A 27,415-nucleotide genomic window follows, 5' to 3' on the forward strand; every position below is an offset into this window, starting at 1 on the left:
CCAGCAGCCTCCCAGGAGCAGGAAAGACAACCTCCACACATGAGCACATCGCCCTCTCTCCTGGCCTCCAGGCCTCTGTCCTGGCTGTTTCCTCCTCCTGGAATGATCTCTCTGCCCGCCAGCACCCGTGTCCTACCTAGCTCACATCCTAGCTCACTGTGTCCTAGCCAGAGTCTCAGCATTCATTCTCTTCTTACAGGAAGCCTTCCCTGACTCCCCCACCCCCCATTTTACGTTAATAGACCTTGGCACCTTGTGAAAACCTGTGTTTAACAAGCTCTGGGGGATTCCAACTGGGAGGCAGGACTGGAAGCCATTCCCTGCACAGAATGTAGAGAGCAATGGGGTTGCATCGGGAGAGACCGGGAGGCTTATTCCCTGTGGGCCTGCAATGCCACACCTGGGCATGTGCCACCAGGAGCTCTCCCCAGAGCATAAGGAGACATTGGCAAGGATGTTGTAGAAGCAGAAAGATCACCACGGAACCACTTGGGTGCCCACAACCAGAGGATGAACAAGTAACTGCACAGGGGCATGGTTGCACCGTGGAACACCACACAGCAAAGAAAACGGGCACAGCAACCACAGGCCACACGGCGCTGTGGAACAGCACAACACGATCCTGTTTTTATCACGCTTAAAACACACTAGATGAGCCAGGTACAGTGGCTCACGCCTGTAATACCAGCACTTTGGGAGGCTGAGGTGGGAGGACTATTTGAAGCCAAGAGTTTGAGACCAAATCCCTTCAAAAACATGTATTACCCGGATGTGGTAGTTTGTGCCTGTAGTCCTAGCTGCTCCAGAGGTGAGCAGGAGGAGGATCACTTGAACCCAGTAGGTTGAGTTTGCCGCATGTCATGATCACACCACTGCACTCCAGCCCAGGTGACAGAGGGAGGACACCTTGTCTCTTTTTGTTGTTGTTATTGTTGAGATGGAGTTTTGCTCTTGTTGCCCAGTCTGGAGTGCAATGGCAAGATCTTGGCTCACCACAACCTCCACCTCCCGGGGTTCAAGCAAATCTCCTGCCTCAGCCTCCCAAGAAGCTGGAACTGCAGGTTCGTGCCACCACACCCAGCTAATCGTTTCTGTATTTTTAGTAGAGATGAGGTTTCACCATGTTAGCCAGGGTGGTCTCAATCGCCTGACCCCATGATCTGCCCAGCTCAACCTCCCAAAGTGTTGGGATTACAGGCGCGAGCCACCCCACTTGGCCTGCAAAGTTTTCTCTCTTAAACAATTTGCAGTTGTTACTGCAAGATATCACTATGTGGCCAGGTCTTGGGTACAGGGTAATTCATTATATTATCCCCTATAATTTTCCCTATGTTTGAAATCATTGATTAAAATATACACACACGTTGGTCAAAGAGAGAAAGCCCTTTGCAATGGACCCACATTGAACACGCCACTGGTTTTCAAAAGTAAAAGGCCACAGGGCAAGAGCCGCACTCACTCAACTTCCTGCTGAAGCCTCCTCTCAGAACAGACCTGACCCGGGAAACCACTCACCCTTACACATCACCCCCAGTCCCAAGCCTCAGATTCCTCCCCTAGCTAGGGTCTCCAGCTGGAATTCATTTCCTGGAATGAAGCGTTGTTCTCTTCTGCTGTGGGGACCTCACTGGCCTCCCTGAATGCTTCCAGAGCCTGAGCTGGGAAGGAGGGACTGCACTGAACAGAAACACCACCCTCTCCAGGGTCCTGACAGGGGTTAAGGCTGCCCATCCTCCCCTCAGCCACAGCCTCACAGACAGAGAAGGAGGTAAGTGCTACCTCTGTCTGCTCCCATTAGGGCCCCACTCTGCCCAGCCAGAGCTCCCCCTCCAGGATATTTCAGCTCTGATGAGCACTCTGGAGCTGGCTGGGGACCAGGACCAGGCAGTGCCTTTGAGTCTGATCCCTGCTCAGGGCACCTGTGCTATGGGGCAGGGGCCCAGCTGGGCAGAGCATTCCTCCTCCTGGAGCACCACCTCTCAGCAGACCCCAGGGAGAAGCTGAGGCCTGGAGACAACTGAGGTCCAGAAATGAAGGATGTGAGGGACAGGAAGGAGAATCCAGTCTCCTCCTCAGACATGGGCCCACTTTACAACAGCTCCTGTTGTCTGAGCGCCTGTGATGTGCCAGGCACTGAGCCAGTCACTTCATGCTGTTCCAGATAATGCAGCCACCCTACCCATTTTACAGACCTGGACATTGAGTTCCGCGAGGGCAAGTGGTCTGCCAAGGCCACAGAGCCAGGTGGCAGTGCCAAGGCTCGAACCTAGGCTGTCATTTCTTTTCTGAAGCCTAGCACCCGGCCTGGTCTCCCCCAGTCCCTGGAAGTCTGCAGAGCCAGCCCTCCTCACCCCCACAGGCAAGGAGAGCAGGGCCCTGAGCTGTGCTAGGACTTGTAGGGGGGTGGAGGGGCACCCTGCATCGGAGGGAGGGGTCTGGGCAGGGTGGGTGCCCACCGGGAAATGCTCGGTACTGAGATGCCTGAGGCCATAATCAAAGCAAGAGTGGGGCGGGCAAGCAGGTGGGTGGCCCGTGGGCGAGAGGCTGGGCGTCCCGCAAGGAGAAAGTGGGCCGCACAGCCGGTCTGCCTCCAGCCCTTAACCACAGGCCACCAGGGAGGAGGCTGTCCCACACCACCCAGATGGAGAGGAAGCCCAACTCCAAGGAGTCCAACAGGTGCCAGGCAGAAGGCAGAGACGGGTGGAGGGCACGAGAGGGAACACAAAGCCACAGGCAGGAGGAGGCAGGGAGCCGGAGACACACAGGCAAAGAGGGGACCAAGCTGCGACCTGGCTCTCCTCCCCGCAACAGCGCTGCGGGCTGTGGAACCAAGCATGGAGGCCGGCCCTGCCTCTCCTCACCTCCCCCAGCCCAGGCCTCCAGCGAGTGGCAAGCGTAAAGGTCAATTGGAATATAGAGCGGAATTTGCCTTCCTTTCATTTCCAACATGTCTGGGTCATAAAAATGCTAGTTTAGTAAGTTGGGAGAAAAATGAAGGTATATAGTTCATTCAGTGGTGGGCAGGGGGAGGGGGGGTGGGGCTAACCCTGCAGACTAATGGGGGGGTCCACCTTTGCTGCGGGTGTCCCTCAGTCCCACACCCAGGCCCCAGGCTGGTGGCTTCCCCAGGTTGTCTGTCTGTCTATCTCTGGGCCAGGCACTGAAATTGGGAGTATGACCAAGAGCAGTTCAGCCCAATCCTGCCCTCAAGGTGCTCAGGAACTGTTGGGAGAGACACAGATTCCTGCAAGAGGTCCCACCTGCCCTGGGAAGGTCAGGAAAGTCCGGCTGGATTTGAGTCAGTCTAACTGCCCCTAAGGCAGCAAGAAGGGCATTCCAGGAGGACATGGCCTGAGCCAGGCCAGGAGGCAGGCCACGGAAAGCACCAAGCGTGACCAGGTGAGGAGGAGCAGGGTCAGAGCCTGCCTAATCCCGTGTTCTTGTTTACAGAGAGGGCAGCCACGTCACCCAAGGTCACACAGCAAGTCAGCAGCAGAGGCAGGCCCAGAAAGCAGGACCTGGGCCATGGGTGGCTTCACTGTCAAGGCGGGGCCCTCAGCCCTGTCCTGCATAGAGAGCCAGAGATCACCCTAGGCCCCAAGCTGGGCGACCAAACAGTGTGAAGGACTGGAGGACCCCAGGTCACTAAGTCCCCACATAAGGAGGCTCTGGCTCACCTACCAGAGTCATCCCTTGGTCCAATGCGGTGATGTGCCCCCACAGCACCAAGCTCCCCACCCTGCATGACTCAGGCCACACCCCTCAAAGCCCCTTTGAATGCTCCTTCTGCAGGAGATGAGAACAAACATGGCTGGCCCTGCATGAGCCGCCACAGTGCCAGCTCCCACTGCATTTTCACCGCACCCTGAAAGGTCCACCTGCTTCTGCCTATTTCCCAGCTGAGATGAGCAGGGTCCAGAAGGATCAGATCTGTGGGCTGGGATGTGCACCATTCCCACGCGCCACCTCCAGAGCCGCAGCTCTGTGCCACACTCCACAGTCTACGCGCCAGGCCCTGCCCTGGCCCTTGCTTGCATGCATTTCATCCTCACTGGGCCTGTGAAGTGGGTGCTGCAGGCATCCCCATTTTACACACAAGGAAACTGGGGCACAGAGAGGCTCTCCCAGGCAACAAATGGCAGAGCAGGGGTATGGACCCAGGCCAGCTGGCCCCACAGCCCCTGCAGGGGGCCCCACTGCCCCTCAGGGCTCCCCATCTGGCTGGCCCTTCCTCTCTCTAGTCTCCAGTGCCCAACTCTGTCCATCCTCAGGCTGGGAGCTGAGGGGAGTAATAGGATGGGGTCCGAAGAGGGCCAGGAAGGCCCAGGTGTGCAAAAGCCATCAGGGTAGGAGCCCAGGGAAAGAGGAGACTCTCACAGGGGCCATCACCTCTGTGGCTTCACAAGGGCTGCTCAGGGACCATCTACCGACTTTACAGGTGAGGAAATAGAGGTCCTGAGAGACCTGGTGACTTGTCCTCCCACGACACCCTCTGCAGCAAGAAGGATCAGGAGGGGTTTGGAGGCCTTCTCCCTGCTCCCCAGACTGTCTTGGACTGGCATCTCAAGCTCCCAGCTCAGATCAACAGCCAAGCAGAGTCCTGCCCCTGGGTCTCTGTCTGGAACATGTTACTGCCTCTGCCTAGAACACTCTTCCTCACAGCCACAGGGCAGCCCTCCACTCCGTTCAGATTCTGCACAAGTGTCCACTCTGCAACAAGGCCTCTCCACCAACCCTGTCTAGACTGACCTCCCCTCCCATGCGGCTCTCCAGCCACTCCTTGCTTTGTGATTCTGCAGTGAGCTGCTGCCTTGACGATGCACACTACATGCTTTGCCTTCTCACTGCCTGCCTTCTCCCTCCAATGTGGAAGCCCACCAGGGCAGGGATCGCCCATGTACTTCCTGCTTGATAAAGTTCACTTGGAGGGGTGGTTCTCCACCTGGAATGCCCCTGTCATCACTCAGGCAGCCCAGTCCTCATCTCAGACCAGGAAAATCTGAATTCCTGAGGTGGGCCGGGGTATGAGGCTTTTCTAAACTCCCTAGGTGATTCCGGCATGCAGCTGAGATGGACCACTGCTCTTGCAGAGCCGGGCACGAAGGAGATGGCCAGTAGGTTCATTAAGTGAACGAATACATGCATGGCTCTTTACAGATGGACAAACTGAGTTCCAGATGGGAGAGAAGAAGCCAGAAGCCAGCAGGCATTAACTTGAGGACCACCCCTCTGACTTAGACCCCACCTCAGCCCTTCCATAACGCCTTGCATCACATCCAGAGGCCCCATCAGCTCCTACCTGGGCTCCAGAGCCCACAGGGCCTCCCTCCAAAGCCTCTCCAGGAGGTCTTCGCAGAGGCCCCGAAAGGCCTCCATGCTTGCCTTTTAACTGCAGGAATGATCCTGTTGCCCATCCAGTCATCGCATGCTAAAGCTGACATCCCACCTGCCTCCACTGCAAACCCACCCCCCGTACCTCAGGGTGCCCCTTAGAGGAAGCAGGCTTGAGAGGACTGCAGGGTGGGTGGGGCGCTCTGTGGAAAAAAAAACCGAGGACTTGAGGCATCTGGGTCAGTGGCCAACTGGGCTCCTAGGTGTCCAGAAACAGACCCTGGACTCACAGTCTTACTGGCCCACTGCGGATCCAGGAATCCAATGCTCCCTGAACCCCTCCATGACTGTGACAAGCCACAGAGACCCACTAGAGCAAAGCAACTTCTACCCCACCAGCCCCAATCCACAGGGAAGGGCCCGCTGAAGGGCACAGAGAGGACTGGCTGCCAGTAGCCAGAGGGGGCTTTGAGCCTCCCCTCAGGGCTACTGGGGCAGCCCAATGCCAGGGTTCCCCTCCTTCCACACCCCTTCCCCTCTCTATCCTGGCTCAGGCCTGGCTCTGGTCTGGAGGTTCCCCTTCCCAGGCTCTCACCACAGTGGGGTCTGGGGTAAAGAGAGACTGTCACAGCAGGGAGCTTCTCTGCCCTCCCCTCAGGAGAACTGGCCCTGACAGTCACCCTCAGCAAGACCTACTTCATACACCCCTTTCTCTCCTTCCCCGGGCCCTCATGAGCACTCCAGTGTCTACCGAATCCTATTCTGTATTCCCAGCCTCCCCGAGCACCTCCTGAGGGCTTTGGGCACATTATGGCTTCTGCCAGCTGGGCATCGTCACACCCATTTCACAGGTGAATAAACTGAAGCTTGTAGAGGCCATGCAGTAAGTAAGAATCAGGCCAAGTCTCAAACCCACCCCCAGCTGGTGGTCAAGAAGCAGGAGAGCAGAGTTGTGAAAAAAGATAGATTCAGAGCCAGACGGCCTGGGCTCAAATCCGGGCTCCACCACTTACTAGCTGTGTGACCTTGGGCAAGTTGCTTATCTTCTCTGTGCTTCTGTTCTCAGTTCTGCGAAATAGGGATAACAACTGTATACCTGCCCCAGGGTTGCTGTGATGGTCTGTGCCATGTAAATGGTTTAATTATTTTACCTCACTCACCTCCCAGAGAGGGTCCCTCATGTACCCCCCACATTTACAGAGCAAGCCCTGTTGGGACAAATCTAACGACAGCCTAAAATGGGACATGGTGTTCCCCTTTAACAGAGAGCAAAGCTTTAGGTGAGGACCTGGAGAAGGTGTTTTGGGGGGAAGAAACACATCCAGCTGACCCTGGATGCCACCAGTAGTGGGCACTGGTGGACCCTGGCTTGACCCATCAGTAAGGTGGGTCCAGCCACACCCATCCCCACAGCCAGGAGCTCGAAGGGGGCTCCCAAGACTTTGGCTGCCAGGCCGTTGCTGCAGACATGGGGGCTGCAGAGCCCTCCCTCCCACTCCCCATTCCTCTGTGAGTCCATTTGGTGAAGGTTTCCTGAGGGCCACCAGGGCCGCACCAGCTAGAAGTCCTATAGGTGGGGCGTAGAGCCTAGCAGGGGCCAGCTCATCTCTGTCTCCTCTACTCAGTTCTGTGCTTGTAGCTTGAGAGCAGCCCTAGACAAGACATAAGCTAATGGGCATGGCTGTGTCCCCATAAAGCTTTATTTATGGACACAGAAATTGGAGTTTCATATAATTTTCCTGTATCATGTCATTATTTTTCTTATTATTTTGTTTTTCAACCATTTAAAATATAAAGGCCTTTTTTAGCTCATGAACTATACAAAACCAGGCCACATTTGGCTCCTTGCTAACCCCTTGTCTAGAGGGGAAGCCAACAGCAAAAAGGAAAACAAACAAATGCATACATGACTGCAACTATGACGAGCACCTTCAAGGAAAAGAACAGGAAAGAGACAGAATACCCAGGGGCCCAGAGCTTCTCTGAAGAGAGGCCATTTAAGCCCAAGGTTGAATGTGGAAGATCCAGCTTCAAAGAGTGGGAGGAGAAGCCTCCAGACAGTGAGGCGAGCAGGTGCAAAGGCCCTGTGGTTAGAAAATAGCCTGGTGTCTTCAAGGAGCATAAAGAAAACAGTATGACTGGTGTGGGCAGTGCCCAGAGGGACAAAGGGACGCCAGGGGCATCAGGTAGCACAGGGCCTCTCGAACAGGAAAGGAGTTCACGTTTTAATCTAAGAGCAACAGGAAGCCAATAAAAGGTTTAAGCAGAGGGTTGAGTGGATTCCATCTGGGTTTTAGAAAAATCTCTCCGGCTGCGGAGTGGAGGTTTGGCTGTGGAGAGGCCTTTTGGAGTCAAGAGAGGAAAGACTGGGCTTCCGTAATGGGCTGGGTAAGAGACTATTGGAGTGGAGGCCATGACGAGCTGTCATGTCCAGGACGGGTTCTGAAAGTGGAGCCTGCAGGGTGAGCTGATGAACAGAAAGACGGTGGTCAAAAATGCCTCCGGGTTCCTTGGCCTGGTCAAGATGGGCAGGCTACAGGAGGGTGGGTGGGCTCTCTCTAGAGCCCCTCCTGGCTGTGTAGTGAAAACACATAAAGACACAAAGCCACGTCCTCGACAGAACATCTTGTGTGATCTAAGCCAGAGTTCCCCCAGGGCCACACCCTTAGCCTCAGCTCCAGAAGCAGCCAAGAGCCTAGAGGGCACATGCTCCCCCTTCCCACACCCCCATTTCATGGTAGCAAGAAACTCTCATTACCCAAAGTTAAGTTGTGTGCTCAGTCTCAACACTGAGCGCTGTGCTCAAGGCAGGAAGACACAAGAGGCCCAGCAGATGGTGGGGAACTCTCCGGGATCAGCCTTAAAGGTCACCGTCTGTCACTGCCTGCCCGCTCCATCCTCTTCCGCATCGGCAAGTCCCTCATGCTGACTTAAGGCCCAGCTACAAGCTGTGCAGTGACATTTCCCGTGGGCTGACTGTGTGCCAGGCACCATGCTAGGCCTTCTTGGACCTTAATTCTTTTTTTTTTTTGAGACTGAGTTTCACTCTTGTCACCCAGGCTGGAATGCAATGGTGCAATCTCGGCTTACTACAACCTCTGCCTCCCAGGTTCAAGTCATTCATCTGCCTCAGCCTCCCAAATAGCTGGATTACAGGCAACTGCCACCATGCCCAGCTCAGCTTATTATTGTATTTTTAGTAGAGACAGGGTTTCATCATGTTGGCCAGGCTAGTCTTGAACTCCTGACCTGAAGTGATCTGCCCAGCTCAGCCACCCAGAGTGCTGGGATTACAGGCATGAGCCACGACATCTAGCTGGACCTTAACTCTGAATCCCCATGCTGTCCTATGAGGCTGGCACTATTATCATCCCCATTTTACAAATGAGGAAACTGAGGCAGAGAAGGGTTAAGCAGTTTGCCAGGGTGGTCAGGCCCCAGGCCGCCTGGCTCCAGAGTCTAGATGCTTGCCCCCGTGTGGTGCAGCGCTCCCTTCTCCAAGCTTCAGCTTTTTCCACTGCAAAGTAAATCAAAGACTCAAAGAAACGATTTCTGGATCCCTCTGAGCTCTTACAGGTACAGAATCTGGAAACTGCTTCCCTCCGGCAGGTCTCCAGTCTATTCTTTACGCCCTCTCCCAAAAATGACTGCTCTCAGGAAAAGTTCCTTTTTTTTTTTGAGACGAATTCTCACTCTGTCACCTAGGCTGGAGTGCAGTGGTGCGATCTCGGCTCACTGCAACCTCCTCCTCCCAGGCTTAAGCAATTCTCCTGCCTCAGCCTCCGGAGGAGCTGGGATTACAACTGCCTGTCACCACGCCCAGCTAACTTTTGTTTTCTTAGTAGAGATGGGATTTCACCATGTTGTCCAGGCTGGTCTCGAACTCCTAATGTCAGGTAATCCATCCGCCTGGGCCTTCCAAAGTGCTGGGAGCCATTGTGCCCAGGTCTTACGGGCTCATTCACACTATGGTGTAAATAACTGACATGGTAAGTGGAGGTGAGGTAACTAGTGGCTCAGGAATTAAAGTCCAGGCCTGACTTTCTCCAGAACCTGGGCTGGGCCCACAACAGTGCATTGTACAAGCTACAACCACTGGGCTTAGGAGCCCACCAAAAGGTATTCTTCACACCCATCAGCACCCCCTGTCCTGAAAGAATGGAACAAATTTCAGATGAAAGAAGGGGTGGGAGCAGGGAAGTCAGGGATAGAAGCTGTCAGACCTATGAATTCCCAGAGTCAGGCCTTCTGGTCCCCAACAAAGACCTATTCAAGTCCTACTTCCGACTCAACTGATTTGAGCAGGCAGTTTCCCAAGAGTCAGACCTGGGGAGGGAGCTTGGCTTTCAGCCCTTCCCTGTCATTTTATCAGGGCTCAGCGTCCACATCTGCAGAGCGGAGAGGTTGGCCCCTTCCAGCTCTGCCACTTGTGAGTTTTGCTCCCAGCCTGGCCCCCACTGCACCCCATTAGCATTCTCCATGCAGAAAATCACCCGGTGCCCCCAAACCCTCAGGGCTCCCCTCTGAGCCAAGCACCAGAAGTCCACCTCTTGCAGGAAGGAAAGCTGTCATCACAGCCTCTGGTACCAGGTTCCCAGCAGGCCACATTAACCCATCATCAGGGGAGCAGGGCAGGGGATGCAGTGGTGTCCTCTTAAATGGACACCTGGCGGTGGGTGCAGGGCTCCTCCCCAAAGGTATCCTTCCCTCACCCTCTCCTTCCAGAGGCTCCTGCTCCCAACCTCCCTCCCCAAAGTTCAATCTTTTTGCTTCTGTAAGTGGCTTTTAAGTTTCTCACCCAGCCTCTTGTTTCTATCAGTTTAATTATTGAGGAGGCCTCTTGTCGCCAGCCTGGAACATTAACGATGTTAAAAGGGACCCAGGGAATGCAGGCCACAGCCAGCTGGCTCCCTCTCTCCGCCCCTCCCTTCCCTCACCCAGCTTTAACACTCTCTCCCGCTTTCTGCTCCACTCTCCAGGTCTCTACCTCCAGGTCCTGCCACGCTGTCTGTATAGCCTGGGGGGCTCCTAACCCTGGCCCCAACTACTCCATCCTATGTTCTGAGGAGGCACAGGCCAAACTGAGACCACACCATGCTCCTCTGTGGCCAGACAAACAAAGGACACCATGAACCCCTAGGATAGGAAGGCTCTTCACCCCAGGCACCTCACCCCACCTGGCCCTTCCCCTTCCTGGGAGAGGTTAGCACAGCAGTTGCAGCCCACTCTCCCGTCTGGGCACTGAGCATCTCATCTCAGAATATTTATGTTCCCAAGAACATACTCTAATACCTAACGCTGAGTGACCATCCCTTGGGCCTTCACCATATGCCAAGTGACGGGAACTCAGCTCCTCTCAGTCTCTCCACCTCCCTGTAAAGTAGGCACACACTCCCCTCTGGAAAACGGGAGAGGGGACACTCACCAATGTCACAGTTTCAAGGACTGGACCAGGCTGTTTTACCATCTTTCTAAAAGACCCAGAGTCACTAGAGGAGTTTAATTACAATCTCAGATAAAGAGAATGCAGCAGCCTCACTTGTGGGGTGGCCTTCCGGAGGCTGGGGTCTGTGCCCCACTCTGCCAGGCTGACAAGGAGGAGTCCAGGGCTTGTCCCTTCTGCTGGACGGCCCAGGCTGCCTCAGCTCCCAGGCCAGGGCCAGGCGGATTGAAGTGATGACTCATCTGGCTTGAGCCATCACTAGGCCCCGGCCTGGGACAGCCCAGCCAGCTCTGCCTCTCCTCTGGTCTCCAGTCCCCACTGCAAAACTGGGTGCGGTGGAAGGGCTGAGCCAGGCTACCCATTCCTGAACCCTCCTGCCAGGGAACTCTGAAAGCTGGTCAGAGCGACACAGCCCCCGGGGATTGCTCCAATTGCCTAACGCAAGGGCAGAAATTTCTTCAAGTTCCCTGCTTCATCTCCAAACTATGTACAACTAGGTTAAACCACTGATATTTAAAAAAAAAAAAAAAATTTAAACCACATACAACTTTTGCACTCTTCATAATGCATCCATTTGTTTTAAAATTAAAATTATACTTTCATCCAAATCATCAAGTAAAACCAACACTCCAGGAAAAGCCTCATATTCAAGGCCCACAGAGCACACTAGAGACAGGGCTATATACACAGGAGGGGGCACACGTGCTCTTCAGCCCCAGAGCAGCCAACAGCAAAAGTCCTGCCCCACCCAGACATGTGACAGCACAACTCTGCCTCCTCCCTTTGTCACCCCCCCCCAGCTTCCTCACCCCAACCCCAACACTGGGACCGTCCTCTCCCTTCATCCCCACTTCTATGCGGGCCCCTAGACAGGCCCCCAAGTCCTGTTGCATCATGGGATGGGGGCTAATGGCTTCCAGAAATCGTCCTAGTGAGAGGGGTCCAGGCTCAGCTCTCCCCACCATGCCTCGTGCAAAACAGCCTCTCCGTCCACTCCCTACCCCTGGAGACTTTGAGGAGACAAAGATCAACTCCAGAGGCCAAGAATCTGACACCAGGGTGAGGGAGGAACCAAGCAGCTTCCTCAGTGTCCCTTCCTCTTCCTCTCCCCATTCTCTCCTTCACTCCCTACACACACAAACATGCACAAACACACACATGCACATGCACACACAGAGCAAACAAGGCAGGCTCCAAGAGAGAAGCGGGCACATAATTATTGGTAAAATGCTTGTAATGTTTTTCTCTCTACCCGGTAGCTTTCAGTTGTTTTAGCAGCTTAGCAAAGCACTTGGCTCCAATTGAATTGCAAATCAGCAGCTCTTGCCCCAGGAAGAGAGGAAAGGAGGCGGCGAGGAGGGGGTTGGGAGGGATTCCAGAAGGAAAGGGAGAAAGGTGTGCAGGGAAGAAGGGCAGAAGGAAGGAAATCAGAGGAAAGCTTGGTTCAGGGCCCAGGGCACCAGAAACAGAGACCGCCTACTCCAGCAGGCCTCAGTTTTCCTATCCTCATCTGCATTCTCCGCAGGCTCAGCAGCCCCACACCCCATCAAAAATGAGGACACTTTCTCCAACCTCAGGTGGGGCAAGAGGGCCACAAGGGGCTTCCTCAACTACCCAGAAGAAAAACATATCGTTTTGGGGAATTGCAATTATTTGAAAACAACGTCAAAACAAGTCTCATCTCCCTGGGAACCTCCAGCATTCATCTTTCCATTCTTCTTACCTGTCTGTCTGCCTTTCTGTCTATCCACCTGCCTATCTTTTTATCTGTCTGCCTATCTCCTCCTCCCTTCTGTCGTTCTCCAGAACATCCTTTTCCCTCCTGGTGCAGGATTCCCCGGAGAGGGGTTGCTCACTGAGCCTCCAGCGGCAGGTGCTCTTTCAGCACCTCGGTCAGCGCCACACGGCTGGGTCCCTCCCTGATGCCTTTCACTCTGCTGTGCCTACGCCAGGACCACAGAACAACATACTGAAACCAGGAAGGGCTGCCCCAAATTCTCAGACACTGCTCTGAGGAAAAGACTGTCCCCTGGAGCGAGGAAAACAGGAGGATAAAGGGGCTGGTCAGCCAGCCATCCTGGGGTGTGGTGGGCAGAGGCCATTGGGGGAAGAGCACCTGGGGGACCAACCAAGGCACTGACCTTGAAGAGGCGAAGGATGTTGGCCACCATGATGGAGACTGAGCTCCCTGAAGCACCGATGACACCCACCACGCGTTCAGGCTTGGTGATGATGGGTGGGCCGCCACTGCCACAGCGGACCTCCGTACCATCCTTCTCGATGAGCGCCTGCACAAAGGTCAGTGACTGCTCAAGGGCATGGGTGTCCCTGGAGCAGGTGTCCAGAATGCGGGCGCCCAGTGTGATGTTGGGCAGCAGGTCCGGGTCGTTGTTGATGCGGTCCAGGGCGAAGAGCATGGCCTCCAGCCTGTGGATGCCCTTTTCCTTCTTAAGTTCTCCACAGGCCTTGCCCTCTGAGCCCCGGCCATGCACCGGGAACAGGCCTCCCAGTGTGATGTCCCCATCTATGCGGATGGAATTCATGTGAGGATGGCCTTTGGGCTTCCCCAGGGAGGAAGGCATCCAGGGGCCGTAAAGGCTGAGGAGCAGGCAAAGGGGCAGCCGAGCCCACCACCAGCCCAAGCCTCTCTTCCCAGGCATCTCGGAAATCCCTAAAGACCCATGAACGGCAGGCCCACTCCTAGCCCTGGCAGGTCCCTGGCCCCACGGCCTGGGTGAGCATGGGCAGAGCAGCTTCAACAGCAAGGGGACTGAGGGCAGCCAACTGCGTGACCCATGCTGCTGCCCTCTCCCACCTCCTCCTTGTCACTCGGGTAAAGCGCAGTTGCCCGCACGGTCCAGGCCCACAGACGGCAGACAGTGGCCGGGGTTGCAGGGAGGCTCTGATCCTCGTCCCGTCCTGCAGGCCTGTTCTCGGGGGATGACTGTGGAAAGGGCAGAGTGCTCCTAGCTTGGCGTATCTTGGCATCAAGGAGAAAACAGTTCCAATCCTCTCCTCTTACCAACCTTAGAAGGGGAAGAGAGAGAGAGAGACAGTATCAAACAGAAGCCAAAGAAGACATTAGCTAGTCTCATCTCTCATCAGGAGCCTGAGAGAAGGAGATGCTGGAGGTTATCACCAAAGACTCAATAAATCTCCTGAACGTGGTTTCTTCTCTGCCGTTGCTCAACTCTGGCTTAAATGGGAGTGTGTAAGGGAGAAATTAGGTCATGTTTGAAGCTTCCTAAGGCCTTTACCCACTGCCATCAGTAGCCAGAGTATCAGAGAGCACACTCCCCAGGAACAGCCTGGAACTGGCTTGGGAGGAGCAGGGGCCTTCCTCTACATACCCACATGAAGGAGAGCAACAAACAGGTCCCATGGGCCCAATCCCATCACAGAGGTGAGGAAACTGAGGCTCAGAGAAGGAGAGCATTTTGCCTGAGTCACACAGGGAGTGTGCAATTTAATTACAAGCTGAGAAAAGCTTGGACAATGCCTACTGCAGCCCAGCTTCCCTGCTCTCAGCTCTGGAACCTGAGACACTTTGGCTCTTCAGGGACTCAGAGACCCAGAAACGCAAGTAAGGCCCCCTCAAGAAGAAATCATGCTGGAAGGTGGTGGTGCAGGCTGGAGCTGCTCACTCTGAAGGCCAAGGGAAGGCCAGGGAGGAGCTGAGGCTGTGGGGGTTCTGGATTTTCATCCTGAATCAGGGAGTGCAAAGTGGACCCTGAACTCTCTGGCTTCCACCCCAGCCGCACAGCTACAGCAGGCAGAGAGGGTAAACCCGCAGCCCCTGCACCGGAGCAAGCCTCCGTTCAGCTTGCACGTCCTCCCTCCTCCCTCTTCTGACTTTCTTCATCTCTCCATTTCTCCACTGCCCTTTCTCCCCACCCCCACTTCCTCCCTCTGAGAGCGGGGCTCGGGTTACAGCCTGAGCTACTGCACATTATTAAGATCATCATCATTATTATTGTTGTTGCGATTAAATATTTATCTGCAAGGGTAGAGCAAAGAACACCAGCCCTTCCTCATTCTCACTGCTAATTTGGGCTAATTTCCCCCGGGGGTTCCTTCCCTCACCCCAGCCTCCCCACTCAAAGCCAGCAACCTCCCTCCCCACCACTTAGGAGGCCACAGGGAGAAGGGATGGAAGCTAAGTCAGGGCTTTCTTGGCTGGGGTCAAACCCAAGAACCCCTTCCCCAGGGGTTTGTCAAAGGAAAACCAAGAAGCCACTTGTCCATCTGTGCCTCGGTTTCCCCAAGCAGTGGAAAGAGGAGCTTATGATGGGATCAAGAGGCTTCCCCAAAGATGTGGTCCCTCCATCCAGACCAAGGAGTGGTCTCAGGGCCATCCCTCCCCACCTATCATTCCCCCAACAGAGGCCCTGACTGCACCAGTCTGGGCCAAGGGGAGGGAAGGAAGCTCCAGAGCCCCAGAGTGCAGCCTCAGCTCCTGAGCTTCTCCGGCCTTCCAGACCCTCATTTCATATTTCACCCCTTCTTCAAAATGCTCCCTTCACATTACCTCCTCAGAAACCGAGAATATGGCTACTAATTCTCCTTGGCCCCATGCTGCAGGTGAACCGGTTGCCCAGAGACATCACATAATTCCCAAAGTCACACAGCCAGTCAAGATGCGTCCAAGACAAGAAGCCGTATCAGCCAACACTGGGGAAGCCCCAGCAAAGCTCACAGAAAGTTTCTCAATACTATCTTCTCCCCCAGAGCCAGGAGCCAGGGACCTAGGACTGGGAGCCAATGCCAGTGCTTTGGGAAAGGCTTAAGAGCCATTAAAATACAAGGGTCGGGGGTTGCACCTGTATGGAGCTGTCCATCACTGACACCCTCCTGTGAATAAGTTTACCAGATCTCTGTCCTAGATGGCTGTGGAGAGGACAGGAGGTCAGGTATGATTTGCCAATGCCAGTACCAGGAAATTCAGAAGACAGAAACTAGAAGAGCCACAGCCGAATCACACTTCTGCTACAGTGGCTGGAGGTAAGGTGCATCCCTCCTAGTCCTCAGGAAAATCCAAAAAATGGGTGGGTTGGAGTGAAATCCAATCTGGGGGCGATACTGCCCCTGCTGACATATTTTCAGTTATTGCAATGATGGCAGAGAGTCAGCTACCTGCCTGTGCTCAGGTGGGGGGCAGAAATGCTGACTGGCCAGCTGTGGGTGGGAGAGCCTGTGAGGTGAAACACCATCCTGTCCAAATGCCGACAGTGCCCCGTGGAGAAATCACAGCAAATGACAGCCACTGCCATGTGCCAAGCACTGTTCTAAGTGCTTTACCTACATTTTCTCATGTAATCCTCACATCCCTATGCCACATGGTATTTTTATCCCTTTCTCACAGATGAGGAAGCCAAGGCACCAAGTGCTTAAGCGACATCTAGCCAGGGGCACAGAGCTTGTGCAAGCTGCCCATGCCCCTGGCTGCTCCTCTGTGCTGGCCCAAAGGATCTCACAGGCCTTGCCAATTCCAGCATCCTGTGAGTGTATGACCAGTTTCCATGAATTTCAAACGGAGGGATTTTTGGCATCATGACAGGCCGTGTGCCGGGGCTACAGCAGGGCAGATCCAGGCTGGCAGATCAATGCAAAGCAGCTTTTGACAGTCAGGCCCTGCTCAGGCTTCCAGATCCTTTGTGAGGGCTCACACTGGCTTCTCCTTGAAGCTGGAGGCTGGAGCATGTCTGGGCTGAGCAGTGCACGCATACACACGCATGTGCATGCACACATACACACATACGCATGGGCATGCGCGCGTACACACACACACACACACACACACACACACACACACACACAGGGAAGGACAGAGGCCATGGGGGAAGGAGGCCTCCAAGAGGAGAAAGGCAAACACCCACAGATTAGAATCAAGAGCCTGGAGCCCCAAGCTGATCAGATCCCCTGTGAGACCTCCCTCCCACAGCACAGGGTCCCAGCCCCTGCCCACAGGTCCCTGTCCAGCCCTCAGTCCCACCCAGCCTGCCTTTTCTGAGCTTCTCCAGAGGGCTGGGCAAGCCACTGCTGCTTTTAGCTTCCTCTCCCTCCTTTGATCATGTAACAGGAACAAGGGAAAAGTAAAAATACCCCATGAGTGAAAGAAGCTACTGAGAGCAGAGGCCGGGCAGGGTGGGGTGGGGCCAGGCGGATGCTCCCTTCCCCCGCAGGGCCTGCTTCCTTATGCAGAGCAGGGAGCTGGGGGCACAAAGAAGGGGTCCTTCTTTAAAGTCCTTTCCCCAGTTTTCAGACACTCCCCCGCCAATTCCAAAATAGCCAGGAGAGCTCAAGCCTGGGTCAGTTTGGGGCATCCTTCCAAATGGTAAAATGGCCGGATGACTGTGAGCCCAAGTCAGTGTGGGCCCCACCCCCAGGCAGGCCTCTTTTCCCTCTTTCTTCCCCAGCACCCTCTCCCAGTCTCTCTCCTCTTCTTTGGCTCCACAGGTTCCTTGGCTCCAGGGGAGGACAGATCCAGGCATGAAGGGATGAGAACCCTGAAGGGGCAGGGATGACAGTGACTCCGTCACCTCTACACAGCAATAGCTCACAGGCCAAGTGTTTTCCAGAGCATTCTTTCCAGTGAATGAGTATTCGAGGGGAGCTGGTGGGGGATAGCTGCAGGTTACCCCTTTTCCCCGCCAACATTAGGGTAAGGGGGCTGGGAGAGTCCCCATGCATCCCAGCTGGGGCCTCTCTGATATCAAGGGCCTTCATGGAAAGACTCCACGCACCTGCCTCGTGACCACTTTTAAGTCTTTTTTTTAATTCTTCTTCCTCTTTTTTGAGACAGGGTCTCACTCTGTCGCCTAGGCGGAGTGCAGTGGTGCAATCATGGCTCACTGCAGCCTCAACCTCTCAGGCTCAAGCCATCCTTCCACCTCAGCCTCCTGAATAACTGGGACTACAGGCATGTGCCACGACACCAGGCTAGTTATTAGTATTTTTGCACAGATGACATCTCACTATGTTGCCCAGGCTGGTCTCAAACACCTGAGCTCAAGCAATCCTCCAGCCTCGGCCTCCCAAAGTACTGGGATTACAGGTGTCAGCCACTTTGCCTGGCCCACTTCTTAGTATAATATTAACAAGCAGGACCTTTGTGCTTTTCCAACTTCAATCCTTCCCTCGGCATCCAGGGCTCAAGTCAGAAAGAACCACAAACCACAAAACAACCACCAAATCCGAAGAGAACTACTGGGATTCACCACACCCCCAATTATTTTTCACTGAGCTTTTATTCTCCTAACACTAAGAAAATGGAACAAAACCCAAACACCACAATAAAAGGCAAATAGAGGGAACAACTTTGTCTTTTGTTCCCCAGGGTCAGGGTCATTGCCAGAGTCCCTGGCTCCTTCCTGCTCTTGGCCCTCTGAGGGTCAGCTCCCACAGGAGGGGGTTTGTGGACTCAGGCCAGAGCCCCTAGGGGTTCAGCAAGAAAAGCCAGGCCAAGAGCTCCCTCCCACATTCCTCTCAGCTCCCAACTTTCTCCATGTTCCCACCTGCACTCCCTTCGTCTCCATTCACCTTTGCCTCCACAGGGCAGACGCAGCCCAGGTGCTCAGGAGTGCTGAGAATTGTGAATGGCTATGTGTGGTCTGGTTTGAATTCCTGAGCTGTTTAGAGGCCTCATCGCCCACACCCTGCATCTCCCAGAAGGGGGATGGCAGCACCACCACCCCAAAGGGGAAGTGAGGGAGAACTGGAGGCCTCTCACCTCCCCTCACCTCTATGAACCCTCTGCCATCCCTCTGGGCCCCCACTGGCTGGGCAGAGGTGTGGTTTGTAGGACAGGGCCAAGACCCAGGAATCGGGTCGTCAAAACTGTGCCAGCCCTACCAGCTGTACCTGTATGACTCCCAGGCCATGGGGAAGGGGATGGCCAGTTAGCCCTTCAAATCCTATCACAGCACTCCTCATGTTGACCTCTGCAGCCCAGCCTTGCACAGAGCCTGGCAGCCCAGCAGCCTTCGTGGAAGTGAATGAGTTACATGATGCGAGCCAAATGATTCCTGGGCCTCTCGTTCAAGTAATCTATTTCTGCATTTACGGCCCCTTCCACAAGCAATTCTTTAACCCACAGGAATGATTCTAATGGTGGAATGTGAGGCACACAGTTCAGGCAGGGAAACTAAGGATTGACTGGGCTATGAGGAGGCATGCTGGAACCTTCAACCCGCCCAGGCCAGCTGGGCTCTCTGCTGTCTAAAGAGAAGCCCTGCTCCCAGGCAGTCAGCCAGAATGGCCACAGCCACGTGCTAAGAGCTAAGCCAGGGAGGAAGGCACAGTGGGGGTCTGGCCCCCGACTCTTCCCTTTCCTTCCCCACTGAGTCGCTCCAGCTCACCAGCCTGGACCAGGAAGCCTCCCAATGTCAGAAACCCCAGACCCCACTCCACAAGCTGTTACCTCCCTATTCTGCCAAAACAACAGGGCCCTGATTCAGAGGCGACTCGCTCTGTGCTGTGCTGGCGGGGGGAATGCCCCCAGGAGAGCAGGGAGGGAGGGAAGGAGAAAGTAATTCTTTTGCTTAATGCCAGTGTAAACTCGGAGCAGAAAACTTTACATCCATTGCCCCTGCCTTCCCCCAACCTATGAAGCTCACCCGTCAAGAAGCAGCTGAGATCCTTCCTCCTCCAGGAAGCCTGCCCTGGTTATTACAATTCCTGTTATTTCCTTCCTCTGCAGTTAATGACGCAGAACCTCTCGTGCTAACACTGATGAGGCTGGGAGCACATTAAAGGGCTGCATGGACAGCACCGCCCTCATCTCTATGTCCTCCATGCCCAGTCCCAACTCAGAACACAGGAAAGTCTCAGTAACTGACCAGGCAAAGCCAGGTCCCTGCCCAGAGCAGAGCCCAGGACAGGGGATCTGCCACAGTGTGCCCAGTCCAGAGTTGCACCCGGACCTCACACTGAATTCTCACAACTCTGTTGTGTGCTCAAGCACAGAAGACAGTCCCCTCTGCCACAGCCATCCAGTCCCTCAGTGTGGCATTCAAAGGTGCACTGAGCTCCCACTGTGCACCCGGCCCTGCTCTGGGCACTGGGGGATCATTGGGAGCAAAACGGACACAAACACCTGCCCCGTGGAGCCCATGTCCCAGTGGGGAGGAGCACAGGACAGACAGCAAATACATGAACACACAGATGGCTGGGACTTCAGGGAATCAGGGGACATAAAAGAAAATAAGGCAGGTAAGGCAACAGGAAATGACCCAGAGGGGCTTTTTTAGAAAAGAATAATCAGGGAGGGCTTCTCTGAGGAGGTGGCATTTGATCCTAGAGTAAAAGCTGTAGAGGCATGAGTCGTGTGAACACCTGGGCAAAGAGGATTCCAAAGAGAAAGAACAGCAAGTGCAAAGGCCCTGAGGTGGGCACAGGCTTGGCACTTGACATTTGAGGATGAGCAAGGAGCCCAACATGACCGGGGGCACTGGGGAGAGGGTTGATGCAATGAAGTCAGAGAGGGCCCAGAACACAAGATCAACAGGACCTTATGGACCACAGTGTGGACAGGGAAATGAGGGGCCACTGAAGGGTTTGAGCACAGCACAGGCAGGGACTCATCACCCGAGAAACCTGAGACCTAGAAGAATAGCCACTTGCCAAGGCCACAGCAGCTCACAGCAGCAAGTCCCCTGACAAGGCAAGCTGTCTCATCAGCCCTTGAGCCCCCTGCTCAGCCCAGAAAACTCCCCGCCCTGACCTTTCTCCTCTCCCAGAGCCAGGGGACCAGCCACCAGGTTCATGCTTGCCTGGGTCTCCTGCACCCAGCAGGCCCTCACAACCATGCAGACCCCAGGCTTCTCCTCCCCACCCCCACATGCCACCACCATCTCTAGTTTTCCAGCACAAGACCCAAATGGGCAAGTGTCTTTGTTTGCAGACACTATTATTGTGGGCTTTGCCGCCAATACTGCTTCTTCCGCTCTCCTCCCTCTTCCTGTCCCCCCAACAACCCAACACTGCACTGGAAAGCAGGGGCCACTGGCATAGCCCCGTCAACACCCAAACTCTGCACCACATGAACGTAACTGTGGTTGGTGGGGACACTTTCATCCCGAGTCTGCACCAAGGTCAGACACTGAAAAGGGGCAGTGAGTGACACCTGAGAAGCAATCCCCTCCACAGGCTTAGGAATCAGGTCAAGGCTCCAATCTTTATTTCTATACTTAAACCTAAAAATAAGCCTGCAGCAATGGCAGAGTTTTTACTAGAAGTCATGGCCCCGACCAGGAAACAGATCCAGGGGCTAGCTTGTGTCACCATAAGGAGCAGAGGGCAAGTGTGAGGGACTGGGTGGAACACAGATCTCCTGGTTCCCATGCAGGTGGCCCAGCCTGGGGAGAGCAGCTGCTGGAGGTCTCCTAGGATTCACCATCATCACAGCCGAAGGGCAGCCAGTGCCTTCTCAGGAGAACTGAGAGCCTTAACTAGACACCACAGCCTGCCTGTCAGTGTGGCTCAGCCCCAAATGGCATGGGCTGGCATTTCCCAATTACCACAGATAATATCTACCTTAATTGAATGGGTTCCAGATAATGTCATTATACACTTCGTTCCCCAATATATTTAATATACGTGTGTACACATATATTTATGCCTCACTGCTGCCACGAGATTGCTAAATGGTGAAGTTAATAATAAAACATTTCAACGGGAGTCATCAGCTTTAATTTAAGGGGTGATTTTTACTATCCTTGTGGTGCTCGTTTTTCCAAGGAGCCAAGAGAAACACGGACAGACTGGAGCAGTCTCTTGGGCCTGTGGGATGGGGTGGGCGGGGGGAGGTGGGCAGGGCCACAGGGTGGGCTGGCTGCCAGGTAGCAGGCTTCCTCTCTTCTAAGCAAGTTCCACTGACATGCCTCCCTTTCAGGAACAGGCTCAGGCAAGGCAAGCCAGGTAGAGGGAGAAGCAGGAAACTGAGGTGGAAGCCCCCAGGGTGGGCAGGGAGAAGGAAGTGGTTGTGAAGGAGAAGCTACCAGCCTCAGGTTCATCTAGGAGGCAGCAGAGAGAGGGAAGCCAGAGACAGTACGCAGAGAGGAGAGAGACGGACAGCTCACAGGACAAAGAAAAAGCAGCCTGCACTCTACAAGGACCAAAGGCAGCAAAACCTCCACCTTAATTTTTTATAGTTCCCTGCTAACTAGGGCAGAGGTGACACTTAAGAAAATGAGCCCTCTCTGTTCTTTCCAGGAGCCATCAGGCTAAGTGGGAGTGACAGAGAGCTGATGTCCACTGCTCCAGGCCCATTGCCTACCAGTGCAAGCCCCGTTAGGCCCGCCAAGACAGCCAGCAGCTCTTCTGCAGCTCCAGTGAGTGGGGCTGGAGCTCCGATGCCAGCTCCCCGCATGCCTTCTCCAGGAGGCAAAGGCGGCTGCCACTCTGCAGAAGTGAGATAACCTTCCAGCCAGCAGCCGGCAGGCTCAGCTGCACAGGCTGCCAGTGCGGCCTGCCTACTGGAAAGTTGGGTTCTAGGCCAAGCAGAGGAGGACAGTGGGGTGGGCAGATATCTTGGGGTGGGTGGTAATTAGCAGCTGCTGGCTCCACACTTGTCTAGGAGAGAGGACACATCTACCGGCTATAATTATTCAGCTCAGGAGCCTTTGGGTTCTGCTCCCATCTTTGGCTGCCAACTGTCCCCTTGCTGCAGGGCAGGTATGGGTGTGGCCACCCATCCTGGCACTGGACTGTGGGCCCCTCATGAACCAACTGGGGGCTGCAGAGCCCTCTTGGGCCTGAGCCCGGCCCCCTGACCCTTCTGGCTAACACACCGTTCAGTCCCAGGCTCACAGACTCGCTCGCTCGCTCGCTCTCTCACCTACCTCGAGCTGCCTGCTGCTGTGCAAGGCGCTCCCTCTCAGAGACGTCACGCCTCCAATGGAATGAAGCCGCCCAGACGCAGGTCGGAGGAGGAGGGAGGGGGGAGGGAGGAGGAGCAGCCTACGCAAGGCCACTGAGGCCCAGAAAGCAGCTCAACTCCTGACATGCTCCCGCCTCCCCTCCGCCTGCTCAGGACCCGTGCTTAGTGACAAGCTACATGCCCCCCCATATATCTTGCTCCTGAAAATGCTGAGAATCCATGAGTAGAGTAGAGCACTCCTTTGGGTTAAGCATTGCCATCTTCCTCTCCCGTCTTTCTTAAATGCAGATGCCCCGGGAAAGGATAGTCTCTAAAGTGGCTAAGGTGCAGGGTGTGGAGGGAATAACTTTTGGGGTATTTTTGTCCCTGACAGGTGCGAAGGTATTGACAGGTAGGCAAAAGCTTATGTGTAAAAGGACAGAAGTTGGAGGAACATGAAGACAGTGGCCATCCAATTCACGAGGAGACATCGTGCCCAGCCCAGGGCTGAGCAGAGGCTCCGAAGAGCCATCTTCAAAGCCCCCACTCACCCCACCCCAAGGACAGGATCTGACTAAGGGCTGGTGAGGCCCTCCAGGAAGTGGGAGGGGACAAGGCTCCAACCTCCACTCTACATTGCAGTCAGGTCCACTTCCAGGGCAGGTTCACCAGTCCCCAGAGCTCCCCAAGAAGATGTGATAAGGCCCCTGCACTGGGGGTGATCCCACCTCGGAGTGCCCAGAGGCCTCTGCGGGAGTTGTGCCACCTCCGGAAAGGCTCCTGCTAGTCCTCCCCTCTTCATAGAAGCTTCCCCCTACCTCAGGCAGGAAGGCCCCCAGGCCCTTCTGGGATCAGAGGAGCTGAGCGTGCAGACCTGAGGCCCAGCATCCCATCGGGATCCAGGAGAAAGTGGGGAGCACAGGACACATCCAGGGAATGTAGTGAGATGGGAATGAGGGCATTCTTCACCTCCACCAAGGGCTGGCCCCGGGGCGGGTGGCTGAGCGCTACAGAATGGCAGGGTGTGGGATGAGGTGCTCTGCACGGAGACTCTGGGAGCCCTGACCTCCCCACCTGCCCTAAGCCCCCACTCTCACCCCAGAACGGACAAGGCGAGGGACTATGATGGGAATACACACGCCCCTCCCTCCCTGTCACCTCGGCCTTTCTGCCAGATTGACACAGGGGCAGCCACCTCTCTGACAGACATGTGGCTTCGGGCACCCAACTAGGCAAGCCAAGCTCAGTCGGTGTCCGGAAAGGCCGGCGTTCTCCCGCGCCAGGGGCCAGAATGGTGCCGAGAGGGGAGAAAGAAGCAAGGGGCCTCCTCCAAAAGGGACTGAAAGTCTGAGGGAGGGATGTCACTCGGGGCCTAGGGGCAGGGGGCGCTCGTACGTTCGGGCTTCAGGACTCCCTGCCGCCGCTGATGCTGCTGCTGCCCCATCTCAGCACAAACAGCCTCAGACCGCCCTGGTGCGGGGGCGCCTCTCGCAGTCGGGGCCTCCACCTCCCGGCCCCGCCCCCGCGCGGGGAGGAGACGCTTCCCACCTGCGAGCGCCGTGGAAGACCGACCCCGGAGCGGGGACCCCCGGCACACACGCGCGAGCACACAGAGACCACGGCCGGTCCGCTGGCCGGGCGGCCGCGTAGACTCGCGGGTTCATCAGGGTCCCGGGAGGGGACGGTCCCGCCTGTCCGGAGAGACCCTGACCCTGAAGTCCTAGGGTTGCGGGGAGACCCCAGACCCTGGGGGCCGCCCCGACCGGCCAAGGCCACGGGCAAGCGGTTGCCAGGCTCTGGCCGGTGGCTAAAGCGGCGCTGGGGCGGGCACGGGAGCCGGACCTGGTGCCTGGGAAAGGAGCCGAGGCGCGCGAGGTTGGGTGCCCTCCCGCCGGGAGACTGCCGGGAAGAGGCGCAAATAATCCCCGGCGCCCCCGCCTGTTCTGCCTGTCCTGCCTCTCCGCAGACCGGGATGCGCTAATGCCGCCGCCCCCATCTGAAAGCTGGCACGACCCTCCATCCAGTGGAAGCCCCCGTATACTATACAAAGACAGTACTTTCCACCGGCCCGGCAAAAAAAGCCTCTACCCCATTCCCTCCCTCAGGGACATCCGGAAAGCCTGCCCTAGCCCCGAATGGAGACCCTCTAGTTCAGGTCCCGCGCCCTCCGGCCCCTAGGGCTCCCGGGGCGCCGGCTCTCCTCCGGGCACTCCAAGCGCGGGAGCTCGCCGGAGGCCACCTCCCGAGCCCCGAGGTCCCCGCCGCAGCCAGCGCCCCAGGAGGCCGGAGGGCACGGTCCCCTCTGTCCGTCCCCCTCGGGCCACAACTCACCGCGCGCCAGCAAGGTTTAAGCCGCGGCGAGGGATCGGCTGCGTGCCCGCCTGACCCGGGGGCGCAGGCAGGCGGGCGACAGCCGGAGGCACGGTTCTCGCGGTGCCCAGAGCCCGGGCCGCGGCGACCGGTGCTGACGCTGCGGACCGAGCCCAGCGCACAGCCGCCCGGAGTCCGGGACGCAGCAGGGATGAGCTGACGGCCGCCGGGCAGGAGCCGCCACCAAGCGCGCGGCGTTCCGCTGCTGCTCAGGCGAGCCAGCAAGCGAGGAGGGAATCGGCGGCAACCCCTGCTCCAGCTGCCGCGGAGCCCGGCGTCCGAGCCGGAAGGAGCGGGCGAGGCGGCAAGGCGAGCTGGGTCTGGCCGAGAGCTCCGGGCTGGGAAGAGAGCCGAGCGGGAGCGACCGGCAAGCGCAACCGGCGGAGGTGCGGGCGCCTGGCGGCGCCGCGGCAGCGGCAGCAGCAGCAGGAAAAAAAATGAGAGCGAGCTAGAGAGCGCGCTGGAGAGCGAGCGAAAGAGGGAGCGAGAGACGAGGGAGCGAGGAAGGCGCGGAGAGGGGAGGCTGCGGGAGAGGGCGGGAGCGCCAGGAAGCGCAAGGGGGCCGGGGGCCGCAGGCGCCGAACCCCGGCGCCCGCAGCCGCTGCCGCTGCCGCACCCGAGGAGGTGCGAGCCCAGCCCAGCAAGTTTGCGATCGAAGTGCGGGCCAAGCTCATGCGATTCCGCCGGCCTTTTAAAAAGAGAGCACCTGGAGTCCACCCCCTACCCCACACCTCCACCTCCGGAAGGCCAGGGCTCTCGCGGCGCTCCGCCACCCCTCCACACCCGCCCTGCTGACAGCTCCCCTTCCACCACACCCCAATGGCGCCCTCTCCCGGAAACCCCCCTTCCTCCTCCCCCTGTGCGTGCCTGCTCACCTACCCCGAGGACCTGGCGGGGACCCCTTCTCACCCCAGAGGGGAAGGGTCAGGAGCATAGCCTCCCCAGCACACACCCAGAAAAGTAGAGCAAAGCACAGGGATGCAGAGGGGCACCTACTCCCACCCTGGTGTGTCACTGGAACCTCACACATCCGCGCGCACGTGGCGTATGCCCCCATGTGGCATGTTCATTTGCACACCCCACTGCTCCTGGTTCAAGTATATAACAAGGGGAGAAACTGAGGCCCAGTGAGGTGACTACACTTGCCCCAGACCTCACAGCCTGTCCTGGGGACACTTTCCACAAAGCTCCCTAACACCTCAGAACCCCACCAGGCTAGGGAAACACCCCACTGGCCGGCCTTCCTCCAGCACTGGTTGGCAAAAGTGTAACAGGTGCCTGGTCGGTAGGCTGCAGTGAGACTCGGGAAGAATCCCCTAGCCAGCCATAGAGCCAGCTTGCCGCCTTCCCAGAGGGGGCTTGGAAACTCTCAGGAGCAGGCTGGTTAGAGGCAGGCAGGGGAGGAAGTGAGAGAGCCACGCAGCCCTCTTAGGATTGCAAGAGCATCTCGCCCCAGACTGCAGAAGTGGCTTCAATTAGAGCTGTGGTGTGTGACTGTCCTTGTCCTGGGGAGGGCGCACCACGCTGTGCCAGGGAGCTGGGGAAGAAGGTGGCTGGTGGCAGAGCCGGACAGGCTGGCCAGAGGCCTCCCTCCTCATCGGTACCTCAACCCCCCACTGACCTGCAGAGTGCCACTTTGGGCTTGATGCTGCCCAGACCTGGGAGGACTCCGCACCCTCATAGCCCAGTCCTAATTTCTACAGGGGAAATTAGGTGATGGGAATGTCTGGGAGGGTCTGGGAATAACAGGGAAAGAGCCCCACCCTCTGCAGCTGAACTACCCTGTCTCCCTCCTTGCCCCTTTTCAATGCTCCTGCCCCTTCCTAAAGACCTGCCAGGCCCCACCTCCTCCAGAACTCCAGACGATGCTAGCCTGAAACCACATCTCGTTCAGCATCATTCTGCCATGGAGCCTGGCACCATGCCTGAACAGTAGCGTAAGCTCAAGGAATGTTTGGTGAGTGAATAAATGTTGGCAAAGCTAGCATTCTCTTTGCTGTCACACGTAATGGGCCAAATACATGTCTCATTTACCCAATCAGTATGAAGTCTCTGAGGGAAGCACCCAGATTGTTCATTCACTCATGCCATTTTTTTTTAAATGCAAACAACTGACCGAGGTCTTGCCCCATTCCCAGCTCTGAGTGTACACATATGACTGAATGCGGTTCTGCCCTTGAGTGCACCCCGTGGCCATTCAGACCTCAGCACCACACATTTCGTAGAGATATTAGCGAGGGCCATGAAAGTTCCTGCTGCCCGGCCACTCTGCGCAGCCAAATGCGCTCTGCTCTGGGCTTGCAGGAAACTCAGATTATTCCTGGAGAGGCCGTGTCCTTGCAGCCTGCCTGGGTTCAAACCAGACTACGTCACGTGTGTGGGGGGGGGGGTCACACTGCCCAAGGTCCTCAGTT

The 27,415-nt window shown here is 56.3% G+C and overlaps 1 protein-coding gene across 24 annotated transcripts in view; it reads right to left on the reverse strand.

Annotated features, from left to right (window-relative positions):
* The window catches only part of GRM4 (glutamate metabotropic receptor 4), a 151,169-nt gene extending 125,155 nt beyond the window's left edge, over window positions 1–26,014 (reverse strand). For 9 of the 24 annotated variants that reach the window (XR_013534167.1, XR_013534172.1, XR_013534171.1 and 6 more), the window contains exons 1-2: window positions 24,963–25,667; window positions 12,916–13,800 (exon numbers count right to left, since the gene is read on the reverse strand). Coding sequence is in view for 13 of the 24 variants with exons in the window: in XM_078368980.1 (XP_078225106.1) it covers window positions 12,916–13,434 (519 nt within the window). In the remaining 11 variants the exon portion in view is untranslated. Of the gene's footprint in view, window positions 1–12,915; window positions 13,801–19,389; window positions 25,668–25,876 lie in introns of those variants that run through there. The other 15 variants (XR_013534168.1, XR_013534173.1, XM_078368981.1 and 12 more) reach the window with 4 other exon arrangements.
* Between the last annotated feature and the right edge of the window lie 1,401 nt (window positions 26,015–27,415).

Source organism: Callithrix jacchus, chromosome 4, assembly GCF_049354715.1.
Source record: "Callithrix jacchus isolate 240 chromosome 4, calJac240_pri, whole genome shotgun sequence".
Taxonomy (NCBI): domain Eukaryota; kingdom Metazoa; phylum Chordata; class Mammalia; order Primates; family Cebidae; genus Callithrix; species Callithrix jacchus.